The sequence below is a fragment of the Budorcas taxicolor genome, chromosome 17, assembly GCF_023091745.1.
Source record: "Budorcas taxicolor isolate Tak-1 chromosome 17, Takin1.1, whole genome shotgun sequence".
In the NCBI taxonomy this organism is placed as follows: Eukaryota; Metazoa; Chordata; class Mammalia; order Artiodactyla; family Bovidae; genus Budorcas; species Budorcas taxicolor.
The window spans coordinates 64,094,102-64,109,835 of NC_068926.1; the positions used below are offsets into that span (position 1 = coordinate 64,094,102).

Below are 15,734 nucleotides of genomic sequence, written 5' to 3' on the forward strand. Positions count from 1 at the left end.
GGCAGATGAGGGGACCTGGGATTCTTTCACCTTGTCCTCCTCACGTTGGGGTCCCCAGATGCAGAAGCACACAATGCTGCTGATCCCGGCGCCTTCGGGATACAGGCCCTCAGCTTCTCTCTCTGCTCCTTATGGCTCAGACCTCTTGGTTCCGTTAACCACTGACTGCTTGTTCATCTGCTTTCCAGTTTCCAAAATGTCACTGCTAACTCCTGCTTCCGTTCTGCTAGGACCTGATGGGTTTCCAGCTCTTTAATAAAAATCTTGGAATCGCCTGGTGGTCCAGTGGTGAAGAAGCCACCTGCTAACGGCTGGGACACAGGGTTGATCCCTGGTCCAGAAGGATCCTACATGCTGCGGAGCAACTAAGCTTGGGACACAGCTACTAAGCCTGAGCTCTAGAGCCCAGGAGTCGAAACTACTGAGCCCACACCCTGCAACTACTGAAGCCCTAGCACCCTAAAGTTCGCGCTCCCCAACAAGAGAAGCCACCGCAATGAGAAGCCTGCTCACCGCAACCAGAGAGTAGCCTCCGCTGAGCACAGCTAAGAAAGCGCACACACAACAATGAAGGCACCGTGTAGCCAAAACTGAACAAATAAGATGTAAAAGAAAAAGCTCTTGTCATTTGGTGAGGTTCAGACAGGTGCGGAATCAGGCATTCTGTCCACTCTCTCTCATCCCACCATCGGGCTATTCAACCAGGGAGACAGCCGCCTGCCAGGCATTAAGTTAGAGGTTTGCCACTGAGGGATGTGTCCAATAACTGTGTCACCAGGCATCTTGGGAGGGTGGGGCTGAGTGGGTCTGAGGGGCCAAAAAGTTTTGGTGAAGAACTGACAGGTCCTAAGGAACACTGCCAGCAGGCCACTGGGAACAGCAAAGTTGTAGGCCAATAAGCCACTGGGGGAAAGAGATCCCATTTTACAGATAGGCAAACTGAGGCCCAGCCAGGCAATCACCCAGCAAGTAAACAGGACTGGGGCTCTTGCCATCACACCAGGAAATGTTGGGTGTGGGCATTTCCTGCTACACAAAGTCTTTGCATCCAGGATAGTTCCCCATGGGGAAAGCCTTCTAGAAACCTGCAATCTGTCCCCCTCACCCTCTCCAGGCTCTGCCTATCAGAAATGAAAAAACGGGGCCTCGCCACCCGGCCCGCGCCGGGCAACCGCCCTCGCCCGGAGCCCTCCCTCGCCCCGGCCCGCGTCCCCCCGGCGGCGCCGCCGCCGCGGGAAGCGGCTCCCCCTCCTCTTCCTCCGCGTCCTCTGTCCCCCGCCCCCCGCGTTCACCCGCCGCGGCCACTTGTTGCACCGCCCGCGGCCTGCGGGAGCCGCTCTCCCCGGCCCAGCCCCGGCTTCGCACGAAGCGGCCGCAACCCCTGCCTCTCGCCCCCGGGGCCCGCAGCAAGCCCGGGCCCGGCCCGGCCCGCGAGACCCCGGCCCGACCCCGCCGCCCGCACAAAATGTCGGCCCGGACGCCATTGCCGACGGTGAACGAGCGGGACACGGAGAACCATACATCTGTGGATGGATATACTGAACCCCATATCCAGCCAACCAAATCAAGTAGCAGACAGAACATCCCTCGCTGTAGAAACTCCGTTACGTCAGCAACAGACGAACAGCCTCACACTGGAAATTACCGATTACAAAAGACAATATTCGGAAGGGAAATTTTGCCAAAGTGAAATTGGCAAGGCATGTTCTAACCGGCAGAGAGGTTGCTGTGAAAATAATAGACAAAACTCAGCTAAATCCTACTAGTCTACAAAAGTTATTTCGAGAAGTACGAATAATGAAGATATTGAATCACCCTAACATAGTAAAATTGTTTGAAGTTATTGAAACAGAGAAGACTCTCTATTTAGTCATGGAATACGCAAGTGGGGGTGAAGTATTTGATTACTTAGTTCCCCATGGAAGAATGAAAGAAAAAGAGGCCCGTGCAAAATTTAGGCAGGTTTAAAGACTATGATCAATTTTATTTAGTCGAGTAGGGAAGGAACCTTGCCAGTATGAAGAATATGATTGTATCTGCTGTGCAGTATTGTCATCAAAAGTGCATTGTTCACCGTGATCTTAAGGCTGAGAACCTTCTCCTTGATGCTGATATGAATATTAAAATTGCTGACTTTGGTTTTAGTAACGAATTTACAGTCGGGAACAAGTTGGACACATTTTGTGGCAGCCCACCTTACGCTGCCCCTGAGCTTTTCCAAGGGAAGAAGTATGACAGGCCTGAAGTGGACGTATGGAGCCTCGGCGTCATTCTCTACACGTTGGTCAGTGGCTCCTTGCCTTTTGACGGCCAGAATTTAAAGGAACTGCGGGAGCAGGTCTTAGGAGGGAAGTACCGTATTCCCTTCTATATGTCCACAGACTGTGAAAACCTTTTGAAGAAATTATTAGTGCTGAATCCAGTTAAGAGAGGCAGCTTAGAACAAATAATGAAAGATCGGTGGATGAATGTTGGTCATGAAGAAGAACTAAAGCCATATGCTGAGCCTGAACCAGATTTCAATGACACAAAAAGAATAGATATCATGATCACCATGGGTTTTGTACAAGATGAGATAAATGATGCCTTAATAAATCAGAAATATGATGAAGTCATGGCTACTTATATTCTTCTAGGTAGAAAAGCACCTGAATTTGAAGGGGGTGAATCATTATCCAGTGGAAACTTGTGTCAGAGGTCTCGGCCCAGCAGTGACTTAAACAACAGCACCCTGCAGTCCCCTGCTCACCTGAGGGTCCAGCGGAGCATCTCAGCAAACCAGAAGCAATGACGCTTTAGTGATCATGCTGGTCCATCCATTCCTCCTGCTGTATCATACACCAAAAGGCCTCAGGCTAACAGCGTGGAAAGTGAACAGAAAGAGGAGTGGGACAAAGACATGGCTCGTAAACTTGGCAGCACAACAGTTGGATCAAAAAGTGAAATGACTGCAAGTCCTCTTGTAGGGCCAGAAAGAAAAAAGTCTTCAACTATTCCAAGTAACAATGTGTATCCTGGAGGTAGCATGGCAAGAAGGAATACGTAGGTCTGCGAAAGAACCACAGATCGATACACAGCATTGCAGAACGGAAAAGACAGCAGCCTTACAGAGATGTCCGCAAGCAGCATGTCCACTGCAGGCTCCGCCGTGGCCTCCGCTGTGCCCTCGGCACGACCCCGCCACCAGAAGTCCATGTCCGCTTCCGGCCATCCTATTAAAGTCACACTGCCAACCATTAAAGACAGCTCTGAAGCTTACAGGCCCGGCACAACCCAGCGCGTGCCTGCTGCGTCGCCATCTGCTCACGGTATTAGCGCCTCGACCCCCGACCGCACCCGCTTCCCCCGCGGCAGCTCCAGCCGCAGCACCTTCCACGGGGAGCAGCTGTGCGAGCGCCGCAGCGCCGCCTGCAACGGGCCGCCCGCCTCCCCGTCCCACGAGCCGGGGGCCTTCGCGCACGCCAGGAGGGGCACGTCCACTGGTATAATAAGCAAAATAACATCCAAATTTGTCCGCAGGGATCCAAGTGAAGGCGAAGCCAGTGGCAGAGCCGACACCTCAAGAAGTACAACAGGGGAACCAAAAGAAAGAGAAAAGGAGGAGGGTAAAGATTCCAAGCCACGTTCTCTGCGGTTCACGTGGAGCATGAAGACCACTAGTTCAATGGACCCCAATGACATGATGAGAGAAATCCGCAAAGTGTTAGATGCAAATAACTGTGATTATGAACAGAAAGAGAGGTTTTTGCTTTTCTGCGTCCATGGTGATGCCAGGCAGGATAGCCTCGTGCAGTGGGAGATGGAAGTCTGCAAGTTGCCACGACTGTCCCTCAACGGAGTCCGCTTCAAGCGAATATCCGGGACATCTATTGCCTTTAAAAACATTGCATCTAAAATAGCAAATGAGCTTAAGCTGTAAAGACACTCGAATTTACAGTATCAGGGAAGATACACCCATATATGAGGTACAGTTTTTGAATGTACTGGTGATGCCTAATGTGATTGGCCTGTGAATCTCCCCCATGTAGAATGTGCCCTTATTGCAATAAGGTTATACATAGTTACGAACTATAAAATTAAAGTCAGTATGAACTATAATAAATATCTGTAGCTAAAATAGTAGGTTCACATGTACAGGTAAGTATATTGTGTGTTTCTGTTAATCTTCTGTTTATAGAGTTGTATAATAAAACAGATGATTGCTTAAAAACTTGAAAAAAAAAAAAAAATGAAAAAACGGACTTCCAGGCCAGGGAACAAAACCAGAAATGAATGACAGAAACCCATCGTGAGGGCATGAGGGTATACCATAAGAGGATTTGTATTTTTCAATGAAGACTTTCTTAGTTCAACTGGGCTTCTGCACGCTGCCTGAAAGAACAAACAAATGGACAAGTGATCTCCGGCCCTTGAGCTGGCCTTCCTGCCTCCCATAAATTGCAACCAGCTTCTCTTCTAAAACCTCCTAGGACTGAAGTGCTAAAATGAAATGGGACTTGGAAAAGGACTCTGGAGGTCAGTATCATCTTGCAAATGTGGACAGGGCTTTCATCAGAATTATATTCCGCGAACCAGCAAGCGTGTTTTGTTTCACTGAATAACAGCCTGTTTTTATTTCTTTAAAACAGTGGTCCCCAACCTTTTGGCACCAGGGACCAGTTTTGTAGAAGATAATTTTTCCATAGACAGGGCAAGGGGGGAGGGATGGTTTCAGGATGACTCAAGCACATGACATTTACTGTGTATCTTATTTCTATTATTATTACATCAGCTCCACCTCAGATCATCAGGCATTAGATCCCAGAGGCTGGGGACCCCTGCTTTAGAAAACAGGCAGATTTGGCCTCAGTGCCGTCATTTGCAGACCTCTCATGTAGGAAAGCAGACACCAAAACGGGCAGTTTTCTCACAGTGGCTGAACAACGGGTCATTCCTGTTTTCTTTTCTTTGCCTACATTCATTAAATTTTCCATCGTCCTATGATTATTTTCGATAAGAAGAGAAAGCTATTAACTTTGTAACAGGGATGCTGAAAGCCATGGTCATTTTGGTTTCCATCAGGTAAGGCACTCAGTAGCCTCCACTGTAAAGTGAGGATAATAACACGTACCTCACTGGATTGTGAGGATTAAACAAGCTAGCACATTTTCCAGTGGTCATGTGTGGATGTGAGAGTTGGACCAAAAAGAAGGCTGAGCACTGAAGAATTGATGCTTCTGAACTGTGGTGTTGGAGAAGACTCTTGAGACTTCCTTGGACTGCAAGGAGATCCAACCAGTCAATTCTGAAGGAAATCAGTCCTGAATAGTCATTGGAAGGATGGATGCTAAAGCTCCAGTACTTCGGCCACCTGATGCAAAGAACTGACCCATTGGGAAAGACCCTGATGGAGGGAAAGTTGAAGGCAGGAAGAGAAGGGGACGATAGAACATGAGATGGTTAGATGGCATCACTGACTCAATGGACATGGGTTTGAGCAAGCTCTGGGTGTTGGCGATGGACAGGGAAGCCTGGCGTGCTGCAGTCCATGCGGTCGCAAAGACTCAGATATGACTGAGTGACTGGAATGAACTGAACTGAAAGAAAGTAAAAGCCAGCACTGGGTGCACGGAAAACTTTATTATTACAGTACAATGATGCCAAGAGAATCAGGGGCTACTGATCTCCCCACCTAACCAAGAATGCCATCAGGCTGCTCCTCCGCCCAGGGCCTCCTCCCCAACCACCCACTCTCCCCACCCTGTCCATGGTCTCCCCAACCAGCTAGCTTGATCCTCCAGCTTCAGAAAATCTGAGACATCCCATTTTTATACACACAGCCTTAAAACTCAGCAATTTGACCTAAAGCGCAACAAAGAAAAACTTAACCGCTAGAAAAACACCTTTCTGTGGCCTGGGGAAAACCATTCATGCCTGCCGTTTTGATTTCAAAACTGGTGACACAGCCCCTCCATCAGGCGGGCCCCAAACCCATCACAGCAAAGTAGGTGGGTGAACACACAGTGCTGCTGCGGTGGCTTTGCTTCAGGGTCAGCCTCAGAGCCGGTGGCTATTTTTAATCTGTTTCTGACGAAGCTGGAGGCCAATCAACATTAGCTCTGGGGGGCTGACCTTTGGCCGGCATTCGTTCCAAGACAAGCGTGGGGGCTGAAATACGCCACGGTGACTTTGGAGATGGCTTCAGGTGCAGGCAACGATGCAAGAGAGCTGTCAGCGAAACACCAAGCAGCGTCAGCTGCCCAGGCATGAGAACAGGCAGGGCTGCACGCGGAAGGAAGGAATAAACATCCTCAAGTGTCGTCATAGATTGGGCCCAGAGGGGGCCTTCCTGAATCCCCACAGCCTTCCACAGGGGAGGCCATAATCTCCTGCACACAGTAAAGAAACCGAGGCTCAGAGAGGCCCACAGACCTCAAGTCATACAGCTGGCAGGTGGCAGAGCTGGGCTTCCAGTCCGACTCTACCTGACCCCTGGAAGCTAATTTCAAGGCAGAAAGCCATCTGAGATCAATGGAAGTAACTATATGGTCTGGACTTTGAAAAATAAGCACTTACATCTGAGACACAATTTTGAAGGCCAGGGTTCTCAACTGGGTGCAACCCTGCTCCCTTGGGGACACATAGCAATGCCTGCAGACATTTTTGGGTGTCAAAATGTGCTCCTGGCATCTAGTGGATAAAAGCCAAGGATGCTTCTCAACATCCTGCAAAGCCCCCCACAAAGACTGTTGTTCGGTCACTAAGTTGTGTCCAACCCTTTGTGATCCCATGAACTGCAGCACGCCAGGCTTCACTGTCCTTCACCATCTCCCAGAGTTCACTCAAACTCATGTCCATTGAGTCAGCGATGCCATCCAACCATCTCATCCTCTGTCGTCCCCTTCTCCTCTTGCCTTCAATCTTTTCCAGCATCAGGGTCTTTTCCAATGAGTCAGTTCTCTGCACGAGGTGGCCAAAGTATTGGAGCTTCAGCTTCGGCATCAGTTCCTCCAATGAATATTCAGGGTTGACTTCCTTTAGGATTGACTGGTTTGATCTCCTTGCTGTCCAAGGGACTCTCAAGAGGCTTCTCCAGCATCACGGTTTGAAAGCATCAATTCTTTGCGGTTCAGCCTTCTTTATAGTCTAACTCACATCTGTACGTGACTACTGGAAAAACCACAGCTTTGACTAGATGGACTGTTGTCAGCAAAGTGATGGCTCTGCTTTTTAATATGCTGTCTAGGTTTGTCTCAGCTTTCCTTCCAAGGAGCAGATGTCTTTTAGTTTCGTGACTCCAGTCACCATCTGCAGGGCCCCAAATGTTAACAGTGCCACCGCTGAGAGATCCTAGCAGACTAGAGCCATCCTTCCAGGCTTTGAATCAGAATCTACTACTTACGACCTGGGGAGTCATGGGAAAGTTGTTTCCACACTTTGTGCTTTGGCTCCTGATAAGAAACGCAAACATTCAAAATCCTAATGGTGGACTTCCCTGGTAGTCCAGAGGTTAAGAATTTGCCTTCCTATGCAGGGGATGGTGTGATCCCTGGCTGAAGAACTAACACCCTATATGTCATGAGGCAACCAGAGGTCCCGCTCACTCTAGAGCCCACGTGCCACAACTAGAGAACCTGGCCGTCTATGATGAGAAGCACATGTGTCGAAACTAAAGGGAAGCCTGTGCACATGCCACAACAAAGACCCAGCACAGCCCCATCCCCAAAAAACTGATGCCCGGACTACTAATCAATCAGCATCTCTCGGGGTTCAGGGATTGAGGGGGGACTCAGGCATCTACATTTTTCAAAAGCCCCCCAGGAAACTAATGTGCACGACCCAGGAGTGAGACCCACCCACAGACCAACAATCAACAGGTCAACATGGGCAGCTGGCCATGGTGCTGAGCTGGATTCCCTTAGCAGTGATGTCACCAGGCGGTATTGTGGGGCTCACTGAAGACCAGATTCTTCTGCCTCATGGCCCTCAACTTTATTTCCTTCTATTCCACTCAAGACTCCTCTTGAGCAGCTCTTCTCCAACCACTCTGACCCACATTCATTCATCTGTTCTCTGAACTCTAGTCCTGTTTGCACACCAAAGGATGCTGGCTGGCATTTGGGACCTGGCCTTCCTGCTAGTCCTGGCTCCTCAGTAGATCGTCTAGGCCTTCAGGACAGGATCCCAAACACCTCACAACTCCCCAGGCATCTTTTGCAACCGAATCCTGTCATCACTGTTATCAGCTGTCCAAATGTCTGTGCTGACTCAGGACAGCACTCAAGTTCTGTGCATAAGAAGCCTGGAAAGTCCAGTTAGGATCAGCCTCAGGGACAGATGAGGAAACCAAGGTTCAGAGGGTGGATGACACTTGCTAAAGGTTACACAGCTCATGGCAGAGTGGGGCTGTCTATCTCCATCTTTTTAGCGACTCTAAGCTAAGAGAGGAACCATGCAGTGACCCAAGAAAGCATCTTCATAGTGACTCAGATGGTAACATGCCTGCCTGCAATGCAGGAGACGCAGGTTCAATCTCTGGGTTGGGAAGATCCCCTGGAGAAGGAAATGGCAACCCACTCCAGTACCCTTGCCTGGAAAATCCCATGGACAGAGGAGCATGGTAAGCTATACTCCATGGGGTCGCAAAGAGTCAGATACAACTGAGCGACTTGACTTTCACTTTTCAGTTTCATTATTATATACACTGTGATCACATGGCCTTTTGAACTTGCCAGGACAATTCCAATTTCTTGCAAGTTCATTTCTTTGGATTAAAGTATTTGTGAAAACTATTCTTTTGGATTAAGGTGTGGTTGGATGGCATCACCGACTCAATGGACATGAGTCTGAGCAAAGTCCAAGAGACAGTGAGACAGGGAAGCCTGGCACACTGCAATCCATGGGGTTGCAAGGAGTCAGATATGACTTACCGATTGAACAACAATAAACAACAAAAGTTATAGGTTAGGGACTTCCCTGGTGGTACAGAGGTTAAGACTCCACCCTCCCAATGCAGGGGGCCCAGGTTCAATCCCTGGTCGGGGAACTAGATCCTGCATGCTCCAACTAAGAGCCTACATGCCTACATGCCGCAATGAAAACCCAGTGCAGCGAGAAAAAGAAGAGTTGCAGGCTAAAGTTTTTGTGGTGATAGGGGAAAAAATGCATCCTTTCCAGACCACCTGACCTGCTTTTGTTACTCTAGGATTTGAGTGTTTTGCCTGGACAGGTTAGATTAGGGATCCAAATGTGGAAGAAATATAACTCCCATACTCCCCAAAAAACTTAGTGCACAAGAATGACCGTGACCCAAATCTGGGAGCCCTGCCCTTCTGCAGGCCCTCTGCTCAGACACATTCTGAGCCCTCCAAGTCTCTCTGAAGGCTCTGACAGTCTGCTCTGCAGAAGGACCGAAAAACTGGAGGGCCAGCCTCCCTCCTGGAGGAGTGGCTGCACACCTGGGACATATCTCTTGCTCTCCCTGAAGCCCACAGCTGAGAAATCAACAACCACTGAGGTCCCTCTGGCTCTAGGAGTCTTTACTGCCTTGGTGTGCTCACCAGCCACAGTCACTAGTTGCCAGCCGAGTCCTTTAGTCTTCTGACTAGTCCAACATGAGGAAGGGCTGACATTTAGAGTCTGTTCAAGCACATCAAGCATTCGAACATGGCTGCCCATGGAGAGCCCTTTGCGCAACAGCCTGAGTGTGAATCCTGGTTATCCTCGCACCAGCCCCGACAGCCTCAGTTTCCTCATCTGTAAAACGGGGGTGACAGCACCCACTGAGTGTCCCATGGTGGTGATGCAGACCTGGCATGAGCTCACCATACAGAGTATTCAGTCTGGCATCTTGAAAGCACCCCATAGAGGAAGCACTTCATTACTGTTGCCCCAGGGGGCTGTGATTTTGAATTACTAAGAAAACACCTGCTTCCCCCACCAGACCAAGTGTTCCCAGAAGACAGAGCTCAGGTTTCCCAAACATTTCTGGGTCCCTTCCTGTTTCTAGATGCAGACCGTATACTCGGGAGATATTCAAGGAATGTTTATGGGCCAGATGGATATACCCTGGGAAAAGAATAAGTGAGAGAGACTTAGCTGTGAAGCTGTTTTTTGCTGTGCTGGTTATAATAAGGAAAAGGGAGAAGGAGCCCAAATATCCATTCTTTGTAGGAGATTATTTATACACTTTAAAGTGTATCCATTTAAAGGGACACAATGGACCCCTTCTGCATGTTGCAGAACAAGGGTCGGCAAATGTCTCCTGTCCAGGATTAGATAGTAAATACTTCAGATTTTAGAGTCTAGACAGTCTCTATTCCACTACTAAACTCTGCCCTTGAAGCACAAAAACAGCTATATATGTTCCAATAAAACCTTATTTGTAGACCCTGAAATCTGAACTTCATGTAATTTTCACAACTCACCAAGTAGTAATCTCCTTTTGATTTGTTTCAGTCATTCGAAAGTTATAAACTATTCTTTGGACTTCCCTGGTGGTCCAGTGGCTGACTCCACGCTCCCATTGCAGGGGCCCAGGTTCGATCTCCTGTCATGGAACTAGATCCTACATGCTACAGCTAAAACATCTCATGTGCTTCAGCTAAGATCCAGTGTAGATAGATAGATAGAGAAGGAAAGAAAGGTTAAAACTATTCTCTGCTCACAAGGTACACAAAAACAAACTGTGGGCCATAGTCTGCTGAGCCTGGTGGTAGAATACTTATAAAAGAATGAGATATAAAATGAAAACGTGAGTTATGACATAGTATGTTCAGTATGATTCGAGTTCATAAATTAAAATACATCTGCACACACACAAGGCTGCAAGACTATATAGCAACTGTTAATAAAGATCAAATGTGGGTTGAGTTTGTTCTTCCTTTTTCGCTTATCTATAATTTTCTGAATTTTGAACAACGAACATAATTATCATCACTTTGGTAATTTAAAAAAATGCAATTAAAATGAGACAAAAAAGAAATGAGATAAAACAAGTTGGCACCAAGAAGGACTCAGGCACAGAAATGGCAGCGCTCATCTGCTTAGCAAACAACCTTAGACGGGATGCCTGCCCAGGGGCACGTGAGTCCCCCTCCCACCCGGGCTTCACGATCACGAGGCTTCAAAAATACCTACCATGTGCAACCATCATCCTTATCAAGGCTAAGGGGAGCACGAGGCGGAAAGCTCGGCCTCCGCCAACCTGTCAACTAGAGGCACCTGTGCGCTCCTGCGCTGCCTCCTCCAATCAGCATCACTGCCAAAACTGCCTCCACTTCAAATGCCAAGCCGAGCTAGCGTCTTCGAGGAGGGCTCCATCTCCCCAGCTGCCAAACTTAAGCCAGCGTTTCTTTGGGTGGGGGCGGAGGCGGGGAAGACGGGGTGGTGCAGCTGATCTTTACTCGGGGCAGGGAGTTGGGGGTGGGGTGGGAGGGACTCGGCACAAACTTATAAAAGATAAAGGTCATTATATTGGAAGACTTACTTACTTTACTTTGCGGTCAGGGGAACAGACCTTGCACTTGGCAGGGCTCATGTCGACCGTCCTGCCGCTCACCAGGCTGCTCTTGGGACGCAGAGCATGCACCCCCGAACCCCGTGAAGCAGACCCCGATCCTGGGGCCCGGCCAGGTCCTGACAGGGCGGCGGAGGCGCTGTCCTAGAGAGCCTCGGGCCGAGTGTCGCACCAGTCTGCAGGAGCTCAACTCTGCGCCTGGCTTCCTCCATCCTGAAAACCGTCCGGCACGCGAGTGTCGGGGGGCAGACGCGCCCGCCAGGCCCCGCCCCGAGGCGGGCCCCGCCTTCCGGGCAGGCCCCGCCCCCGACCGGGCCCCGCCTCCCGCCTCCCGTCCCGGGACTGGACGCGAACCCCGCCTTCTCCCCCCAGCGTCCGGTCCCCCTCCACCTCCCCTCGCCCAGACGGCAGCCAGCCGCGCAGCCACCGCTGACCTTGGAGGCCCGGAGCTTGCGGCTGGAGAGTTTAAAAGAATCTCGAGGCTCCCCAGTTCCCCCGACTCGAGTAGAACAATTCCAGGATAGCAATCCCCTACACTCGGGCAGCTGGGAAAAACTCTCCAGCAAATCACGTCCTGGAATACGCACACAGTAGAGAAGTGGTGGAAAATAGGGGTTCTTTAATATGCGAGTCCAATGTCACCTCGGTGCCTGGTAAAAGCCCCCGGAGTCAAGTCAACTTTTGGCTTCCAAGCGCCGGCTTTTGCTTATTCTTTCATCTATGCTACCAGAGACATGTCTGCTCCATGCCTCCTCCCTACCCACCCACCTCTCCTCCCCAGCCCCCAGTCCCCCACCCCTTCCCCCGTGATCGTCTGGCACACACTTGGAACCACCTGGGTCCCCAGCTAAAATGAGGGCCTCCAAGACAGGAAGGACGCAGCTGCCCTGTGACCCTAAGTAAGTTTCCTTCTAAGACAAGTACAGGGTCCTCTTTGGTGCCTTTGTCTCATTTAATCATGGCAACAACCCTACTGGTTTTATTTACTATCATTATACAGATAAGGAGAGGATGCAGAGATAGAATATATACAGGTGCTGGAGACTTGGACCCGGACAAACTGATTCCAGCTAGAATGAACGAATGAATGCTTCTCCAAGTAGTTGAAAGGACCCAAAACACTGCCTAGGAAACACTGCAATAACAATAAATGTAATTTATGTTGACAGCAAACCAAAACATAAAAAATAAACTCTGTGCATGCTCAGTCTTGTCCTATTCTTTGCAACCCCATGGACTGTAGCCTGCCAGGCTCCTCAGATACAAAAAGACAAAAACACCCAGCTGCCATTTCTGAAGAGCTGGGAGCAAAAAGTGGGTGTCAGGGCATTGTGCATGCCCCCTGCACACAACCCCACAGAGGGTTGGGCAGACCACCTACGCCACCTCTCCAATCTGACCCCTGGACACACCTCTACCCTCACCCCATATAAGGAATGAGTTCCCCCCCCTTGTGAGGGAGCAAACAAAGGAATCTGTTACTTGTTTTCTCTCCCTCCTGCAGCGGCAGCCGGCTGCCTTGTCTGAACTTCTTGTCTGGCCTCTAGTCAGTTTCTATTGGTCGAGGAAGGCCAAGAACCCTGGTCAGTAATACTATCTCCTAACTCTTCCCATTGGGCTTCCCTAGTGGCTCAGATGCTAACGAGTCTGCCTGCAATGTGGGAGACCTGGGTTTGATCCCTGGGTTGGGAAGATCCCCTGGAGAAGGGCATGGCAACTCCAGTATTCTTGCCTGGAGACTCCCCGTGGATAGAGGAGCCTGGGGGGCTACAGGCCACGGGGTCGCCAAGAGGTGGACATGACTGAGCGACTCAGCACAGCGCAGCACAACTCTTCCCATTAATGGAAAGAACAAGTTAGGAGGCGGCTGGAGGTGCCTTTCCCAGGGCCCAGGTTAAGCGGAAGCATCAACACTGGGAGTTCGAAGACCACTTTCTGATCTGCATCTGCTGAGGGTCTGGGTTTGAATGGCTTTGAGGTCTTCCCAGCCAATGTTGGGAGGCCTCAGGGAGACCCCTGAACCTCTCTGGGCTTCAGCTTCTTATATACGTAGTGAAATGACTGGTTCGCTTTCTCCTCCCCATCACTTTTATACCTCTGAGCCACCAGGGAAGGGTGTTTTGTGATTAAACATCATTAAAACGTCTTATAACAATATTTACAGCAGAAAGTTAGAAAATGCAGAAGATGATATAAATGACCCATAATTGTACCACATAAAGACAATGATTACTATTACACACTTATTAAGAATGAACAGTTTCTTTCTTTCTTTTTTGCCACAATGCATGGCTTGCGGGATCTTAGTTCACCAACCAGGAATCAAACCCACACCCTTGGCAGTGAAAGAGTGGACTACTAACCATTGGACCACCAGGGAATTCCCTCGAACGTTTTTTGTGCTTACTGTGCACCAGTAAATATTCTAAGCATATTACACACACACACGTCTACAATCCCTCACCAGAAATCCCCAGGGCCCAATGTATTTTGGAATTTGGGAATTTTTTTTAGGAAGGTAAGCCTTATATGACACATTATGGTGTTAATATTTCACCAGAAGAAGGCATAAATATTCACACAAAGTGGGATAAATGAAGACCAAAAATAACTGGGCATCTATGCAAGGCAGGTTTTGATATGTACATTCACAGCCAGTTAATAAACTTAAGTTTCATAACTTTAAATTTTAGGACTGCAGTTGTATAATCCTGAACCTGCCCCATTCCACTCAATCCACACATGCATTCCCAATGTAGGAACATTAAGGTAACATGCTAGTAAGAGGTGGCTTTGAACCTAGGATCTTAGCCTAGGTCCATTGTGTACTAACCACTTTGCTGCTTGTCACGAACATGTGGGATTGCCCCATAACCTTCATTTCACAGTATAATAAGGAACTATTTTGCTACATCATGTAAGGTTCTCATCAGCTCTGTTTCAAAGGGTTGCATGAGATTCTGACCCTTAGGGGAACTGTTTCCAAGTCCAAGGAAAGGTCAGGTTCCAACTCTTGGCCTGAGATGAACCCAAAAGCAAAGGGACAGGAGGGGAGCCCAGGAGGAATTCACACAGTTGTTTTCCTTTTGTCCAGGAGGGCTGGGTCTGTGCCATCCAAAACAACAGCCGCCAGCCACAGGAGGCTATTTAAGTTAATTAAAACTTAAATTAAAAACTCAGTTCTGGGAATTCCCTGACAGTCCAGTGTGCTAAGGGTGCAGACTCAATCCCTGATTGGGGAACTAAGATCCCAAAGCTCCATCATGAGGCCATAAAAAAATAAAATTCAGTCCTTTAGTCACACTAGGCACACTTCAAGTGCTCAGTAGTCAAATATGAATGGCTGCCAAACTGAACAGCAGAGTTCTAGAATATTCCATTCTGGAACATTCCAACCTGGCAGAAAGTTCTGTTGGACTGTTCTAGTTTGGCTTGAAAGTTGCCTCTTCCAAGAGCTCTTACCTGAGCTGACCGCATTTCTCTAAAATAGACCCCACAGGTATTTATTCTGTACCCTGTTTCCTTCCTGGCATTGAACACACTTGGAAACTATCTTGCAGTCTACCTATTTATTTGCACATTTCCAATCTCCCTGCTAGGATTTTCTATCTTATTTCCTGCTGGAACCATTGTGCTAAATGCATCTCTCCATCCTTCCTCCTTAGAAGTCGCTTAGAACCAACTCATTGGACATCCAGGTCTAACAATCTCTGATGCTTTTCCATTTGGGTAACTTGGTTTCAGTTCAGTTCAGCTCAGTCGCTCAGTCATGTCCGACTCTTTGCGACCCCATGAGTTGCAGCACACCAGGCCTCCCTGTCCATCACCAGCTCCCGGAGTTCACTCAGACTTAAACTTGGTTTAATAAACTGCTTTTCCCTAATCCCTGCTGAAATTGCCACAGTGAAGGAAAGAACAGGGTCTGGAGGGGAGAGGATATTGGAGATTACTGGAGAACACACTGTGTGATACATTAGAACCTGAGTCCTGCTGTCTAGCAGATCTGGCCTTAAAACCTGGCTCTGCCACTTCTGAGCTGTGTGATCTCAGAAAAGGTACTTTGCCTCTTTTTTAAACCATTTTTAAAAATTGAGGTATAATTTCCCTGATGGCTCAGATGGTAAAGAATCTGCCTGCAATGCAAGAGACCTGGGTTCAACCCCCGGGTTGGGAAGATCCCCTAGAGAAGGGAATGGCAACCCACTCCAGTATTCTCGCCTGGAGAATCCCATGGACA

At 48.9% G+C, this 15,734-nt stretch overlaps 2 protein-coding genes across 2 annotated transcripts in view; one reads left to right on the forward strand and one right to left on the reverse strand.

The window, feature by feature from the left end:
* ACACB (acetyl-CoA carboxylase beta) overlaps positions 1–15,734 on the reverse strand; it is a 137,811-nt gene that overhangs the window by 74,819 nt on the left and 47,258 nt on the right.
* LOC128062625 (serine/threonine-protein kinase MARK1-like) lies at positions 1,466–3,919 on the forward strand. Its single transcript, XM_052655121.1, is given in 3 exon segments — positions 1,466–1,660; positions 1,663–1,962; positions 2,024–3,919. Coding segments are annotated over 3 exon segments (2,391 nt in total).